The following is a 16,016-nucleotide window of genomic DNA, read 5'->3' on the forward strand; positions in this document are numbered from 1 at the left end:
AGCGTCCCACCTAGTAGTTGAAGTTCGGAGGGGTCTTCGCACTTGAAAACTAAATTACGTAGTAGACTTATCTTAATTATTAGTACCTTTATTGGAGCGTGTTGTCATCTGAGCACTCGGTGTTAAGTGCCCGTTGAACCAGGTTTGTGCCTGAAGCTGTAGTCAAGTCATGGGTCGGCGCTGTCAATTGCTGTTCATGATCGCAGCTACTATGTCGGAGAAAGTCATGGATGGAAATTGAAAGAATTTCTTTATTGTTGATGCTTACAGTGGCGCCAGTGCTATTGGAAACAATGGCTTTGGGACACGCTCGGGTTTAAGGCTTACTGTGACGGTCAGCGCTACCTCCGAAAGTCCGCGCATTGCGGCGGAGGAGTCATCGCCGGCTGAATAATGCAGCAATGATCTGCACTGCTCCGACCGTTCGGCCGTGTATGCGGCCCCTAGGCGGCACATGCATACGCCGGCCGGAAGCCTGCGTGGCCTTTACGCACCTCTTCGCGAGTTTGCATGTCTTCTGTCTCACATCATGTATAATGTACACTCCGAAAGTCCGCTACAGTAGCTTAAGAACTCGGTGGATGAGTCAAGTTTCATGGGGTTTACAGTGTAACTGAGTAAACCGTGCTCCGCAAACATTTGTAAGCGGGGCCCGAACTCTGGGCACCCATACGGGGCCGATGGGATGAAGCCTGAAGGGCAGCAACCTTCGAACGAGGTCGAGAACTCTATTTACTCCTCTCGGACTCTATAAATGTATTTAAGACCAGCCGTGTCGTTCCAGGTCTCGTCGCATTACCTCAAAGATCTTTCTATTGAACAACGACAACATGACTACTTCAACAAGCCCTGTGATACCCACCGGTTCGACGATCCTCGTTACTGGGGCCAATGGATTTATCGCATCACATGTAGCCGATCAATTCATCAAGAATGGTTACAAGGTTCGCGGTACTGTTCGGGACATCGAGAAGAGCAGCTGGCTCAACGCCTACTTTGAAAAGACTTATGGCAAGGGCCACTTTGAACTGGTCTCAGTTCCAGATATGCTTGCAGGAAACGCTTATGACGAAGTCGTGAAAGGTAGTATTTGATGCCCCTACTGTTAGGTAGATGAGTGCTGTGTTATTATGCTGATACCTGCCAGGTGTCTCCGCTTTCATTCATACGGCATCCATAGTCAGCTTTGACCCTGACCCAAACAACGTCATTCCGACCGCGAAAGAGAGCGCCTTGGTTGCCCTCAAGGCTTCATACAAGGAGCCGAGCGTAAAGCGCTTCGTGCTAACTTCATCATCGTCAACGACATTAGCCGCGAATCCTGAAACTTTCATGGAGATGAAGGGGGCGGTTGTGACCGAAGACACTTGGAGCCCTGACGCGAAAGAACTGGCCTGGACGCCGGGCCCGTGGGGTCCTGAGCATGGCGCTTTCGTCTATGTTGCCAGTAAGGTTGAGCAAGAGCAAGCCGTTTGGAAATACCACGAAGAGAACAAGTCCAAACGCCCTGACCTCGTTGTCAATTCTGGTAAGAAAAGCTTGCATTGTGAGCTCCTATGCTTTTCGGTCTCGGATATTAACCGTCATATTAGTCCTGCCCAGCATGAACCTGGGAAAGAGTCTTGATGTTGTAAACCAGGGACACAGGTCTACTTCAGGTTTCATCCTGCCTTTCCTCGAGGGACAGAGAATGCCTCCTCACTTCAGCCACCCCCGTAAGTGCTGAAAGTGAAAGTTGGACAGTCCTATAGCTAACTTTGTGCTAGAATACTTCATCGATGTACAGGACGACGCTATTCTGCATGTGGCTGCCGCTATTTTACCTGATGTCAAAAGCGAACGCATCTTTGGTTTCGCTGAGTCGTTCTGCTGGGATGATGTTCTCAAAATCTTGCGCAAGCAGCACCCGGGCAAGAACATCCACGAAAACTTTGCCAGCGAACCTTTCCCAGTTATCATCAAGCCCGTCGACCGCGCTGAGGCACTATTGAAGAGGATGGGACAGCCTGGTTGGACTTCCCTGGAGGACAGCTTGCGGATGAACACAGAGGACCTCAAAGCTGAAATTTCTGCCTGAGAACAGGGCTTTCATGGATTTCGATGTTTTGGTGTAAACGTCGGGGTTTGGTAACTTGAAATCGAAAAAGCCACCTTCAGCTAGACAATCTAGGGCTGATACTTCACATCAATATCGACCAATAGTAACTAATCAGCCCGCAAGTCGCATTTCAGCTACACGTTCTAAAGCAACCGGCATCACAAATGTACCCCGCATAAGCGCCGGCTGCTGCCTGAAAACGGGTCACTTGTAGCCAAGATGCGAGTTCGATCAAATTGGGCTTCTTCTGGTCAGCACGACCATCAGGATCTTTCTGATACCAACATGCCTCGTTTCAATTTTTTTAATGGGCTCGAGAACAGCACGGAGAGTGATTGACTGAGTCAATACCCCAACACATCGGGGCCGACATGGACCCTTGCAAGATTTGCCGGCATTTTATTGAGTATACCGCCCGCTTAAAGTCTCTTGTCAAGTTCCAAACACCATGGATCGTATGGGAGCAGGAAACCAAAGAACTCTTCGTTTCCAAGAAAGATTGCCCGTTGTGCGCGGCTCTTTGGGAGTTGCTGATTGAACACAGTCTGAACCAGGCTAGAGAGCGTTTCAAGCACGTAACAACAGAAAGCTCACATCCCGTTGCTCTGAAAGTACTGGAGGTAAACAATACTGGTAGGATTCTCTGGGCAAGCCTTGAAGTTTCATTGGAAATCACACGAGACAGTTTTGTGTATCTTTCAGAGGCATCAATAGGCATTTCGCCACAGGATCCAGATGAGGGTATGTCTCAACCCAATTCTTATTCCTAAACCAATACTGCAGAAAGCTTCACACTCATGTACTGACCACTTCCCGTAGCATACCAGCATCCTTCTTTCTGGATGTCAGGTCGGACATATTCACTCCGGACTTTGGCAGAAGACAGGATACTATGCGCAAGGACTTGGTTGAATACTTGTGAGAGCACGCACGGTAGCTACTGTCAACCACGCAAGGGAGAATTGCCAAAACGTTTCATCGATACGAGACCGGATCAGCCTTTACGCCTGGTGTCTACCACGAGTGAAGTATTCCAGCAACTCTCCGCCGTTGTGCGATATGCAACATTGAGCTATTGCTGGGGAACATCGACTCCATTAAGAACTACAAAAGCTACGGAAGAAGACTTTGGCGTTTCTATACCTGAGAACCTTCTTCCTAAAACTTTCCGACACGCTATAAGATTAGTCCGCTCATTAGGTATCAGCTATCTTTGGATCGACTCCTTGTGTATAGTACAAGATGACCAGGCAGAGTGGGAATTGGAGGCATCTCGCATGGGGGATTTCTATGCTGGAAGCCTTATCACTATAGCAGCAAGCGACGCTTGGGATAGCGAAGGAGGCTGTTTCCCAGGAGACGATAATAGCATGGAAGCAGTTATAGATGGAAAAGACTCGAGTCCAGGAGACACTAATGATCCTGAGAGTGCGGCAAGAGCTAAGGCAGATCCTACAGTCCGGATGTTCACCTACAAGGGAGAGGACGGCTACTCCCAAACGTCTTGCACTAGAATGATCCGTTTTCAATGCCTTGACCCCCGCGAAATTCCACGACAAGCACAGCTCAGCACACGAGGATGGGCGCTTCAAGAGCGAATCTTGTCTCCAAGGATTCTTCACTGTCTGAAGTCGGGCGTTCACTGGCAGTGTCAATACTTGTACGAAACTCAAGCTACTCAGACCTACCAGGTCCACCATTCTACAGCAAGTGATTCGACATACCCCATCACGCAAGTTTCTCAATGGTGGCCTGAATGGATCGAAGATTACTCCAAGCGAGACTTTACTATCGCCTCCGACCGGCTGCAAGCTTTCGCCGGGATTACCAAACACTACACAAACTTAACTTCAAAGAAACCGATTCTCGGAATTTGCCCTGACAATCTTGCTCGAGACTTGGCTTGGATCAGAAATGGCCAAGGGAAGGGCCCCGGTATTCCTGGAGCACCCTCTTGGACCTGGTTTTCTTGTAACGCCCCAATCATGGTAGATGATTGGGGCTTCAAACTTCAACGCCGCTTCAAGGTCTCAAATGGCGTGGACTTGGTCGCCTTTGGCATCGAGTGGAAGGGAATCCCGATGACGTCCCAGATTGAGTCTTGTCATCTCATCATACGTGGAGTTGTCAAGAGTATTTCAGTCCGCATACCGCCAGAAGCCATGCTATACAATCCACCGTACATGCTGCTCAACGATGAAGAGACCGATTTCTCCAAAGGCCCAATACCTTGGACCTGCTCAGGACGATTCGACGATCCCGGTCATCCGGTAGATTCCGGACTCCCATACCCTTGCTTGCTTCTCAGGACGAGGATGATTGAGGAGGCCAAAGGTGGCACGATTTTCATGGATACGTTTCTGATTCTTTCTCGTGAGAATGACCCAGCTAAAGTAAAGTCGACTGAGCATGGGAGCTTTCGACGCATCGGAATCGCATCATTCAGAGGCAAGGACAGAATCTTCGTGGACAATTCCGACAGAAAAACAGTATTCCTCATCTAGAAAGATTATACCAGACCATCCCGTATACCTACATTGAAAGAAGCCTTTAAGGGTCAAATGTTTATTTTAGGAGATGTTCTCGGAAAGTACTGAATAGACCTCCACCACTCCTTCTTATTCCTACTTTAGCGAATGATGCCGCATTCTGTAGTCAATAGTATCAGTCGTTTCACGACATCCATAAACAGGATTTGCCACTGCTGGATAATGTGCAAGAGTCCAGTGCCAGCTACTACGCACATTACACACGCTTGCGTAGGGCTTGAGAGGGGAAGTTTGAATGATGACTTGAGTAGAAGGTGAGCTAACTGAATCAACTGGGCTGTACCTGTTGTATTCGACTCTGAATATGTGCAGTGTTTCACATAAGGTTCAAGGAGAACAATCTCGGTTATTTCAATCTAAATGAGCGCTCAAGGTAATAAGAAATGAGATGGATTATGGCAAGCTTTAATAGCTCGTGATCTTCAGCCTCAACTCAAAGAGCATGTTCAACACCTTATTATTCTCTATCCCCTCAGTCGTCCTTGGGGTTGCGGAAGAGTACAGGCTGAGGACTTCCTGGCCGTTGTCCATCAAATTGCCTTCGGGAAAGCGTATTCGGCTGCCAGACATAGGTCAAACCAGGCCTTTCCTGCCTTGCGGTGGCAGGAAGAAAGACCGCCGTCATGCCTTCTGGTATCTGCTGGGATATGTGTAGAGGGCGAAGGGAGACTGTGCTTGGCAGGCCCGGAGTAAGTATTCCAGTGTGACCTGCAGTTCATCCTCGTTCGGATAACGTGAACATCCATCGATGGCGCAGAAGACCACCGCTCCTGGAATAGACAACAAAGTTATCTCGAATAGCTGCCGCAAGGCGTTAAAATCCCACTCAGATAATAGCGCATAATCGACACCCATGGCCAACGTTCGCTCAGCTGGTAATTTCTCAAGCAACTGAACGATCAAACTGCGCAAAAGATGGAATCGACCTTGCGCGCTATCCTCGCGGAGGATACCACAAAAGTAGTGAAGAGTGACGGCTGGCTACATATCTTGGAGACTGGCAACTAATGACAATCAAACGCTTGAAAGGGGTGTCGTCAGTCTTCCGGGCTCATGAATTCGGACAAATAGGATTTGTGACTGATTTGACTGCATCACATGCGAAATGTTTCGATTTGTGTCACTTTCTTGACGATATCGCTTCCGTTGATTCCCTCCACCCTGGCAACTGATCCGATGATGTCTAAAGCCATCTCTATTCGCTGCGAAGAAACTCCACGCATGCCTTGAAGAACCTGTCAACTAAGTCGCGACGTCTCTTGCGGTGCTTGCTGGAGCATCATGAACACTGCATGAGATGGTGACGATATTTGACTACTTTGATGCTGGCCAAGCAGCTTCATTTCTCCTGCGAAATCAATTAATTAGCTTTTCCTATTTTATATAATATTTAACTCGGCAGAAACTTCAGCTGTTCTTCCAATATTTTGTTCTGGACTGATTCAAGTTCCTCAAATTTCTTCTTTAAGATCGCGTGTTCCCCTGTGTGTTTGGGGACGAGTTAGTGACTAAATCACACTCAAGCGGAGATTAAGAGTTCATGTCTATCAAGGAAGAAATAAATGTCACCTACAGTTCGACTCCGTTGCTATGGAGCGAAGCGTCAGGGAATCATCGCTCAGAAGCGCCAAAGCACCTCGTTGAGCCATGGCAGCTGCTATTGGTATCTCTATCACAGAGTTGTTGGTTCGGATCGCCTAGTTCTTTGGGTGATGAAATGTATTGGTCTATATCTTTATTTTGCACAAAGTGAAAAGGGCCGTTTTCAACGGTAGGTTGACTGGGCTGTTGCAAGTTGATATAGGGACTGTTGCCGGCCACTGCGTGCCCTAGCTTCGCTGGTCGGCTTGGACCTCCAATTCGACAGCTGCTCTCATACTCTGAACAGTGCCTTTGGCTTTGATCCCGTGCCTGCTCGTAACTAAGAACATTGCTCGCGAAAGGCTGGTGCAAAGGGCTCGGTCTTCTGTATTGTACAGAGAGTCTCCACTCTGACAAACACACATCTTCGCGATCAAATGAAGGTCGACCGACAACGCCCCAACGTTATCGTCTACCCCGGTAACGCTGTGACCATACTTGTCTTGTAATTACCGTCAGAGCTTTGCCATTTCTTCTATCATGTGCTTCAGTCAACTCATTTCTTTTTTCAGTGTTCTCTCATCTGCTCACAAATTGAAGCCAGGACGTCGAAGTGTTAGGAGTGTAGTAACTATTTTGGGGTTGACACACGAGGTTTTCCCGTCTTCTTAATGGGACTTTACATCAACGTTGGCCATGCGACTGCCGAAGTACTGAAGTGGAGAATGAGGGGTAAAGCTGCTTCTCGGACAATAAGGAGAGGGGACAAATGCACCCCAGAAGCTAGTTAATTCTTCAGAGCTCCGACGAAGAGTCGGCCGCGCAGGGCGGCTTCGAAGGAGACAACCTTTCGGCCAATGCTACCAACTCTGGTTTCTCATCTATTTGGGTTTTCACACTGGCTGACGTGAGCTACTCTGACCCCTGGCGACTAGCTTTCAGCTCAACCTTGGCCATCAATCGGCAAACAATACATGTCTGAATGAATTGACCCCTCACTTTGCCCCGCCATGTAAATCCGTTTGCTATAAATCCGGTTGCCCCGCCTTCGACACTAGGTAGATCAGCCACCCACCGAGATATCGCGACCTTTAAAATTCTTGACGTGAGGGGTGTTTTGTAGAGTACAGAGACATACATCTTACTTCCCGGCATTCCATTGATACCAGTAGTCCTTCCACAATGTCCACCAAGCTCCACAAAGCGCCCCCTTTCAGGGCAGAGCACATGGGCTCTCTCCTTCGCCCTCAGAAGCTCCTCGATATTCGCGAAGGCAAGATCCGTGATCAGGGTCTGTCAGAGGAGGAAGCCGGTCTTCCCGCCGTCGAGAAGGAGTCTGTCGCCGAGGTCGTCCAGCTGCAGCGCGATCTGGGCATCAAGGGCGTCACCTCGGGCGAATTCAACCGCACCCGTTTCTGGGGCCTCATGTGGGATGAGTTCGAAGGCTCTACCCGCTTGCAGGATGCCGAGGCCAGCATGTTCCGGCTGTACCACCCCGACGTGGTGAGCCTTATCGAGAAGGACCGCAAGGTCATGCCCGGCGACTCTGTCATCGCCGGCGGAAAGCTGTCTCACTCGCCCTCAAAGTCCAAGTCCAACTTGCATGAGCTGCGTTTGGTGCAGGCTGCCCTGCCGAAAGAAGAGTGGAAGGACATCAAGTTGACCATGATCACGCCAGCTTGGTTCCACATGCGCTACAAGCAGGGCAGAGCATACACCAAGGAGGCGTACGCCAACGATGCTGAGTACTTCAAGGATGTTGCCAAGGTTTACCAGGCCGAACTCCAGCAGCTTTACGACGCTGGCTTGCGCAACGTTCAATTCGACGACCCCGGCATGGCTTGTGAGTAAGCTGAGTCCGGCAACACTACAATTGCTAATCTCTCGCAGACTTCTGTTCGCAACAGTTCCGCAAGGGCTGGGAGGAGGACAAGGACAATGAAGGCACCGTCGAAGACCTCCTTGACGCCTACATTGCTCTGTACAACGACACAGTCAGCAAGCTTCCCGAAGACATGCACACCGGTATCCACCTGTGCCGCGGCAACTTCATCGGGGGCCGCCACTTCGCCGAGGGTTCTTACGACATCATCGCCAAGAAGCTCTTCCAGAACCTCAACGTCAACACATTCTATCTCGAGTACGACACCGAGCGCGCCGGCGGTTTCGAGCCCCTTCAATTCCTCCCTAAGAACAAGAACGTCGTTGTGGGTATCATTAGCACGAAGATCCCCAAGCTCGAGGATAAGGAGGAGATGAAGGCCCGCGTTCTCAAGGCTGCGGAGTACGTCGCCAAGGGAAGCGGTGAGACCAAGGAGGAGGCGCTCAAACGTATCTGCGTGTCTCCCCAGTGCGGTTTCAGCACGCATGAGAGCGGATACCCGTTAAGTTTGGAGGACGAGAAGAGCAAGCTTTCTTTGATTAGGAAGATTGCTGACGAGATTTGGGGCGAGGCGTAAGGGAATTTACCTAGGTACACGTGAGAGGAATGAAGGCGAGAGTGGTGGTGTAACATTCAACATGACAGTCTCGAGGGAGAGCGGGTGTAGATTACTGATTGCAAGCGTGTCTAAAGATGTTTGGTCTTTCTTCTTTCAACCTAGTCTTAGGAATCCAATGTCTTTGATGACAAAGTACTTCAAAATGATGGCGTCGAGTTCAATCCTGCGATTATGATTGCTTGGAGATCTTTAGAGTACTTGGACCCTCGCTGACCCTAAGCACGAGGGTCAAAGGTCTAGCTTGCTCTCAGTAAATTCGAACAGCTTCAGCCGTCTTGCAAGCTTAAACTCGAGTTACCAACAGACAATTCTCCACATAATGGTAGACAAAGTTAAGGCCAAAATTGAGATGACACAGTAGTGATTTGGTAGCTGACTGCCAACTATGGACTGGGTGAGAGACATGAAGAATGGTACTAGTACTATAGTATGTTGGTTGAATCTCTTCAACCGGGTATTGAGTTAAATATTGAAGCGAAAGAAAAGTGTTTGGCTACCGTCTGTGACGTAGTGTGAAAAGAAGATGGCCTCGAGAAGGCGTCATGTTACGTCGCCTTCACAGCCAAGAAGATTCGGGCAAGCCCAATCCTAAATAGCCTTGACAGATCTCAGAAGGCTCGAGACACTACTCGAGACTTTGGTCAGAAGAGAAGACTCGGATTTTGTTGTCTCGGCTGTCATAACACTCCGGCTGGTCTCGCTGGACCGTCGCCTGGAGTGCATCTCCCGGACAAACTTGGGCCAGGTGTTTGTCAACACAAGATACTTGATGTGGTGTTGTGCGCTATCAAACACCGTAGAGCTGAATCCCGCGGGGATATCACCGGTGTAGCGAGCTTGATGCCGGATATCACCGCTGCTTCCCGAGCTTGACCCTGTGCGTGATCTAAGGTAAGCGTCATCGAAGGGGACAGCAGTGTTGACAGAAGCGTCTTCCCCAAACAAGATGCGGGCAGGCTTGTCAAATACCCGGAACAGCTGCTTCATATCCTGTGATGGAAGGTTCAGAGGGAAATCAGCATGCTCCAGAGAGATGAAGTCGGCGTAAATCTGGAGGGCGAGATTGTATGCATCAAGTTTCTCTTCTTGAGCGAGAGACTCGCGAGATTCCGAATCCGAAATGGCATTCGGCCAGGATCTCGACTTCCATTCGGAGACGCGAGCGAGGAAGGCAATGTTCTCGCCGGAGAAGTCGCTGAGGGCAGAAAACTCCTGCAACGCGCCCTGATTCTCCCTTAAAGCGTGATCGAGTGCGGTCATTGTCAATAGACGACTATCAATATCTGTACCAATGTCGGCGGAATCCGTTTGGCAGACAATCGGCTGCCCCTTTTCAGCTTGGCTGGAAGAGACTGGGTGTTTCTTGCCATGGAACGACGTTACAGTCGACGCCCTGAGTGTTGTCTGTGATTCAGTCTCCCATTTTGCGTTGGCTTCCGTGACGTTCCTAAGGAGGATGCGGAGTCGAATGATTTGGAAGAGTGGGACAAAAATCGTGAAAATCTCAAACATCATGGTTGAGAGATGAATCCTAGGTCCTTGCATCAGCAACTACAAGGCTTTGGAGTAGTAGGGTTACCAACCATTGGCTTGGAGGGAAGTACATGTTGATGGTGTTAAAGGCTGGTACATATGATGCAATGAGAAACATCGGTGTTGCATGAAGACTTGGAAGTCAATGCTGTCAGCAAAGTTCGAACGCGAAGACGGCTAGGAATTGTAACGCACCCTGAAAGGCAGCAACCGATGGTCTGAGTTCGCCATCCCATTGTATCTCGAATACTCCATGCCCGCCAGATGAGTGTCGGCGCAACCTTTAGGCAGTCAGCTATCAGTGTATCACGCGGAGCTGAGGGTTATGAATCAAAGTATGGAAGGAGAAAGTCATACAATCCAAGTCCAAATGAACTGCCAAAGGAGGGTTGGCCACCACTCCCATCCGCGGCCCAGGTCAATCAACTGCTCTACTATGTTGTCTCCGCGGATCTCTGTGCCGGGGATGCCGAAGGTAGGGTGATATTTCTTGCAGGCAACCCACATGCCGGTTGTGAGTAGGCACTTGAGAGTGTCAATATCGTTCAGTTGAATAGGGCTTTTGAGTTCTATCATCCAACATACCTGAAATATCGCACCGATACCGATGAAAATCAGGATTCTCCTCCCATAGTCCATATTCCTAAAGCGACAAAGCCACGACGTCTTCGAACCATTGCATCCTCTTCGGATACTACCAGCGCCAGTGCCAGTGAAGTGAAGCCTCTGCAACTTCGCAACGTGTAGAAACCTGCTGTTAGAGGCGTGGAAGCACGCAATACCGAGCGGAAACCAGATACCCATCACAAAGTACTGAACGTCGTACGCAATGACCACGGGCATCGTTCCGCCGATCGGGTATGTAATCTGAGCCATGCACCAATACAAGTGCAGAAAGATAATGGACCCAAAGGCCAGAGGCAGGCCGCGAAGTCTCAAGATGGGGTTTCTTCGGTTAGCCCAGAGGAAAGCCATACCCGCAAAAACGATGGCTGTCCATGTTGCGCAGAATGTGATGTAAAATATGCCAATTCTATCCCATTTTGGCGGCATGGGTGGGAAGTTGTAGATCGTGAGGCCGGCCAATGCTGCTGGATCCATTGTTAAGGTGGTATGTCGTAGTGTCTGTACGTTGCATGAAGAAGGCAAGGGAGAGGGGGGTAGTCGTGATCTTCTTGAAGTTCAGATACGGACTGGGGCAGGGGGCAGCCGCACTTTTCAAGACAACAGCATTTTCGTGGATGTGGGTTGCAAGACAAAGTTTTTGCCGCCGTAAGACCTCGTCAACGCTTCACAAACGACAGCATTGGCACCTGAGAAGTATGGGGATCGCCCATCTTAGATCGCTAGATCCAGCCGTGGGATAGCGTGCTTGGCGATAATATCAATGTGATACAGATGCTCAGTCCCTCCGAGGCAGCGAATCCCATTGTTCCGTGCTGTCCCCCTCGCATTGTGGCGTCCCTCAGCTATGGCGAATACCTTGTTTGGTACATTGGCAGGCCCGCAACCCATGAAAAGCAGGGTGTTCGCCTCAACTCGGGCTGCCTCTGTTCCTCCCCGTCTTCTTTGCTTCTCTTCTTCATCTTGTCGATCTTTCGATACCGTCTGTGCTCCAGTGCCCCCGGACCAGACCGAGTTCGCTAGACGTTGCGACTAGCCCGCGCTAGATGAGAGATGGCCCAATCAGAGGAGTACCGTTTTGTCTTGGATTTTGCGATCTTCACGACTCAATCTCACCCAGGAAAAGCGAGATGGGGTGCCTTGCATGCGTCAAGTTTTGGAATCTTAGTACTTAACAATGACTTAGTCTGAGAAGTCCGAGTCAAACAGCCTGCTCGAAGCCCCACGAGATCCCCTCATCCAAACGGCATGCATACTTGCTTACTTCATTGGGATGGCTACGTCCTCGACCTGCTGAATGTGCATTAGCGTTGGGATTGACGGCAATAGACGTCTGTTGATCTTTCCTTAAAGCTCCAACTTTTCTCAACGACCGGTTGGCACCGTCAGCCTCTTTGAGACACGGCATTTACGCAGACGAATGAACAAATATGAAATGGGATCGCTATCCTCCTATGCAGTCCCGGCTGGCTTAGAGGCCCTCAAGCCCTTTCGCGCTCGTGTGTGGATGACGGAACCACGTGGTTGCACGTATAGAGAAAGCAGATGTAAGTCAAGAACTCCAAACTTACGCATAGATGAATGTATTCCTCGCACATGGGATCAAGTCTCTTATCATCAACTCATGCCGCACAGTCATGATTCAGAATACTCATCTCGTAGAAATCGGGCCCAGAGCGCTAGAGCAAGCCGATGCAACCAGATTCAAGTTCATCCCAAATCCAGAGACTTGGGACCCCAGAGCATTCAGGGGCCCTTGCAAGATGCACAGGCTTGGGCAGATCCCGGGCATGCGGCTGTCTCCCCCGGTCGATACAAAAAATGATTCCATAGAAGTCATCAAATTCAATCGTGCCAAGTCACTCAGTGTCACTAGTCTCGAGTGTCATGTCTTATTTCTTAGATCCGGTAAACCATTCCTCACCTTGGAATCGGCATTTCAAGAGCCCGTGCATCTGGATAACGATTACGATCGTCGCTGTCAGCTCGGATCCCAGTCTAGACCACAGCAAGAAGCCCTGCATGATTCTGCGAAGACTTCAAGATGGCTTCATGTGACCAAATCTCCTTCAACGCTTGGTGACTTAATTGAGGCCTCAAGTACCTTCAATTTTGCCCAAAGACGACGAAATGGTGTCCTGTTTTGGCCCAGGACCCTTCTCTCGCAAGGTTTGACAGGAAGGGAAACTAACCTGCGCCACCATGCGTTCTACTGCCGACGCCTCTTCGAACAAAGACGGCACCCAAGCATCCGTTGACCGTTCCAAATGCCAAGAAACCGGCCAATCGTCTGTCATTGTAGCAGCCGGCTGCGCAGATAAACAATACCAGTCGAAAGTTCGCGGCTCAAGCGCAATTCTAGTTCGCCGTTCGACTGACCACAAAGGGCCTCGGGCCGGTAATATTCAATGATGGCGCAGGGGTGGCATCAGTGGAAAGTACTACGTTGCGTATCTTTGCCACGCTATTCGTCGCCGATCCTCATGGTGTTGTGATGTTCCGAACAATGATACGCCTCAAGCCATGCTGTAAGACCGGCAGCTATGACAGCGCCACATACGAAAGGCATCTAAGCATCGCCAATGCCTCTCCTGATTACAGATATCCAGGCCTAGTCTAAAGATGATTTGAGCGTCAGGTTCCAGTAAATGTCTTGATTGAGCGCCTGAAGAACATCCAAGTCTATCTGTCTTCAAGACGTGATGCTACAGGTTCATATCCAGTACATTTTGTCGATCCTAGGTACCTACTCACAAAGGAGCCTAACGTGAAGTCGAAAGTATACATTCACCTTGACTCTATGGAGCCAAATGTCATGGCTTCTTGGCTGCTCCCAACGTTGGCTCATTGCACCATGCTTCCTCCGTTGTTGGACCGATTGAGAATATTGAGGAGGATTGATTTTTCTCGTGACAAGCATTCTCGTTTCAAAACAGAGTCATTTGAATGCCCCAGTATATCAACAGTAACTGTTCCTGGGCCTTGGTGATTTGATGCAGAATATGCCAAGTTGCGCTTGCTGTAAGCTCCATCAGGGTCTGTTGGTGGATTCAAAGGTACTGCAAATCGTATCTAACCATAAAACAGTTACCCCTTGGGAGCACCATCAGGCCATTTGTTCCTGTGATAGTTTGAAACTCTTGGAGTTCTCCGTAAAGACACCTGGGATAATATTGCAGACAGCAAGTGACGTTTTTTATAGTCGTGGCCTTCATAGGCTCAGATTGCTAGGAACATCCACAAGTTTCGTATCTATATCCTGTCACATGCCGTTGTCGTGAGATTACAACTTTGGGTGTAAAAGTCTCTCAGAGTCCGAAAGGGGATCAGATACCGGTGCATGACTGCAAGTTGTAAATGTTAGGTACTTTAGACAGCTCATTACTCTTCTGCAGCCCCGGACCATACTAGCCAGACTAGAAGAAGCAATCGTCAAAATAAAGGAGGCAGTCCGTGTCGAGGCAGTCGGCAATCATTGACAAAATCTTGAACCCGATCCTCTTTACATAGACCGTTCGATTTTCGCTAGAAGTTGCATTTCATCAAGCCCAAACTTCGGTTCATCGCAGGAGCTGAACCATCTTCGTCGCGATAATCTCTTTCTCCCCCAGATCAAAAGTTCCAATGAATCGAAGATTCCGGTAAAAGCTTCTCTAGCGAGGCACAAGCAAATGTTAAACGCTTACTCTCCAGCTCGCTTCCCGAATGTCTCTGAATCGACTGTTGTGGCTGTTAGCCTGTGCCGTCTTCGGGATGCCTCACTTACCATTCTCTCAGGCCGACGAGCGCCACATTTCGCCTGCCACGGATTCTTCGTGTCTTCAAAACCATGTGGCCGCAGTCGTACGAGCACGTGGCACCGACCCCTGAGGGGCTGAACGGTTTCCTTCCAGAACTTCTTCCGTGGAGAGCTTAGCAGAACGGGTACACGAGAACTCCTTCGGTTGCCCTTGGAGTTATCTTGCGAGAAAGAGGCTTGATCCCCTCCTTGCTTCTCTTTGCTGCGTTGTGTAGTTGTGGCTTGGTGGGCAGTGGTCTGACGGTCCGACGGATGATGCTTGGCTTGAAGCTTGGTCGCACCTGTATGTTGTGTACGACGCTGAAGGACCTCATGTCTCAGGGCAAGGTCTGGGGCTTCGGGCAGAGAAAGGGAAAGAGAATGGGCAATCGACGATGGTCTCTGTTGAGCCGTTTGTTTTTGTTTTTCCAATAAGGCTAATCATGTGTCTCCTACTGCTCAGACCATTTTCGGTCTCCCCGATTGGACAGACGGAGTGTCTACTGTCTCGACAGATGGAAGATTGAAGGTGTCACGACATGGAAGGTGGGATACCGAAACTTTCCGTGCCGCTTCGTGGTGAATCACGATCTTCCGGCCGAGATGACGCTCGCGTTCCTGGCACGTCGCTCAGCTGGAAGTTCGATGCCTTTCGCGCCTGAAGTTTATTGACTCGAGTGCTGTCGTCCCACGTCGCTCTGCCAAGGTGTCACTATTCTAGTGTATCGATGGGGGCCACAGTTGAACTTCCAGACACGTCAGAATGATCGTCAGGGGGAGGCAATAGAATTCTTCTGCCAAGCGTAACTGTTTCGAGATATATAGACTTTGTATCTCGCAGCGTTTCCCTGGTGTGTATACTGTTCACAGCCTTGGCTGTTCTACGAACAGCGTTGGATTTACGTGAACACTGCGCACACTATTCATGGCATCCCGCGGAATCGCAAGCCTATGAAGGTAACAACTGTAGAGGCACGGCAGGTAATAGACCGGGCAGAATTGATAGATCATCATATCGATGCAATCGCCCTTCGTACCCGGACCCAAACCATGCAATCCATGTCGGACACAGAAATGTAGCTAGCCGCGGGACAGATTAGGTCGACCCCGGGCACCGGCTTCCGGACATAGCAACACGGCACCACGAGTCTACAACAGCCCTTGTTCCATCGAATCGCGTATCCTTCCGAAAGTCAAACAACTGGTTCCAAGATGTTGGTCGAAATGCAGGTCTGCCCGAGCTTCCCAATTCCCCTTGCCCCTCCCCGGGTGCGCAAAGGTACATGTAGCTCCGAGCGCAGGTCTCGGACGGAGAACGAGACCAATATTTCCTTCTTGTCAATGTTCGACGG

General features: G+C 49.8%; 6 protein-coding genes across 6 annotated transcripts; 3 read left to right on the forward strand and 3 right to left on the reverse strand.

Annotated features, from left to right (window-relative positions):
* Positions 1-830: 830 nt before the first annotated feature.
* CTAM01_12460 (aldehyde reductase II) lies at positions 831-2,077 on the forward strand (the record flags this gene model as incomplete). The annotated part of the gene is made up of 4 exons (XM_060528466.1): positions 831-1,086; positions 1,148-1,528; positions 1,593-1,715; positions 1,767-2,077. The coding sequence occupies 4 exons, from the start codon at positions 831-833 to the stop codon at positions 2,075-2,077; spliced, it is 1,071 nt and encodes a 356-aa protein (XP_060376855.1).
* Positions 2,078-4,083: 2,006 nt separating this feature from the next.
* Positions 4,084-4,602, forward strand: CTAM01_12461 (uncharacterized protein; the record flags this gene model as incomplete). The annotated part of the gene is made up of 1 exon (XM_060528467.1): positions 4,084-4,602. The coding sequence occupies one exon, from the start codon at positions 4,084-4,086 to the stop codon at positions 4,600-4,602; it is 519 nt and encodes a 172-aa protein (XP_060376856.1).
* Positions 4,603-5,268: 666 nt separating this feature from the next.
* Positions 5,269-5,502, reverse strand: CTAM01_12462 (uncharacterized protein; the record flags this gene model as incomplete). Its single annotated transcript, XM_060528468.1, has 1 exon — positions 5,269-5,502. One exon carries the CDS (start codon positions 5,500-5,502, stop codon positions 5,269-5,271), a length of 234 nt encoding a protein of 77 aa, XP_060376857.1.
* A 1,908-nt stretch (positions 5,503-7,410) lies between these two features.
* CTAM01_12463 (5-methyltetrahydropteroyltriglutamate-homocysteine methyltransferase) lies at positions 7,411-8,687 on the forward strand (the record flags this gene model as incomplete). The annotated part of the gene is made up of 2 exons (XM_060528469.1): positions 7,411-8,071; positions 8,119-8,687. The coding sequence occupies 2 exons, from the start codon at positions 7,411-7,413 to the stop codon at positions 8,685-8,687; spliced, it is 1,230 nt and encodes a 409-aa protein (XP_060376858.1).
* A 630-nt stretch (positions 8,688-9,317) lies between these two features.
* CTAM01_12464 (uncharacterized protein) lies at positions 9,318-11,363 on the reverse strand (the record flags this gene model as incomplete). The annotated part of the gene is made up of 5 exons (XM_060528470.1): positions 9,318-10,260; positions 10,313-10,396; positions 10,458-10,543; positions 10,620-10,787; positions 10,848-11,363. The coding sequence occupies 5 exons, from the start codon at positions 11,361-11,363 to the stop codon at positions 9,318-9,320; spliced, it is 1,797 nt and encodes a 598-aa protein (XP_060376859.1).
* A 3,435-nt stretch (positions 11,364-14,798) lies between these two features.
* CTAM01_12465 (uncharacterized protein) lies at positions 14,799-14,999 on the reverse strand (the record flags this gene model as incomplete). Its single annotated transcript, XM_060528471.1, has 1 exon — positions 14,799-14,999. The coding sequence occupies one exon, from the start codon at positions 14,997-14,999 to the stop codon at positions 14,799-14,801; it is 201 nt and encodes a 66-aa protein (XP_060376860.1).
* Positions 15,000-16,016: the final 1,017 nt, after the last annotated feature.

This window comes from Colletotrichum tamarilloi, assembly GCF_030869305.1.
Source record: "Colletotrichum tamarilloi strain Tom-12 chromosome Unknown Scaffold_77.1, whole genome shotgun sequence".
NCBI lineage: Eukaryota > Fungi > Ascomycota > Sordariomycetes > Glomerellales > Glomerellaceae > Colletotrichum > Colletotrichum tamarilloi.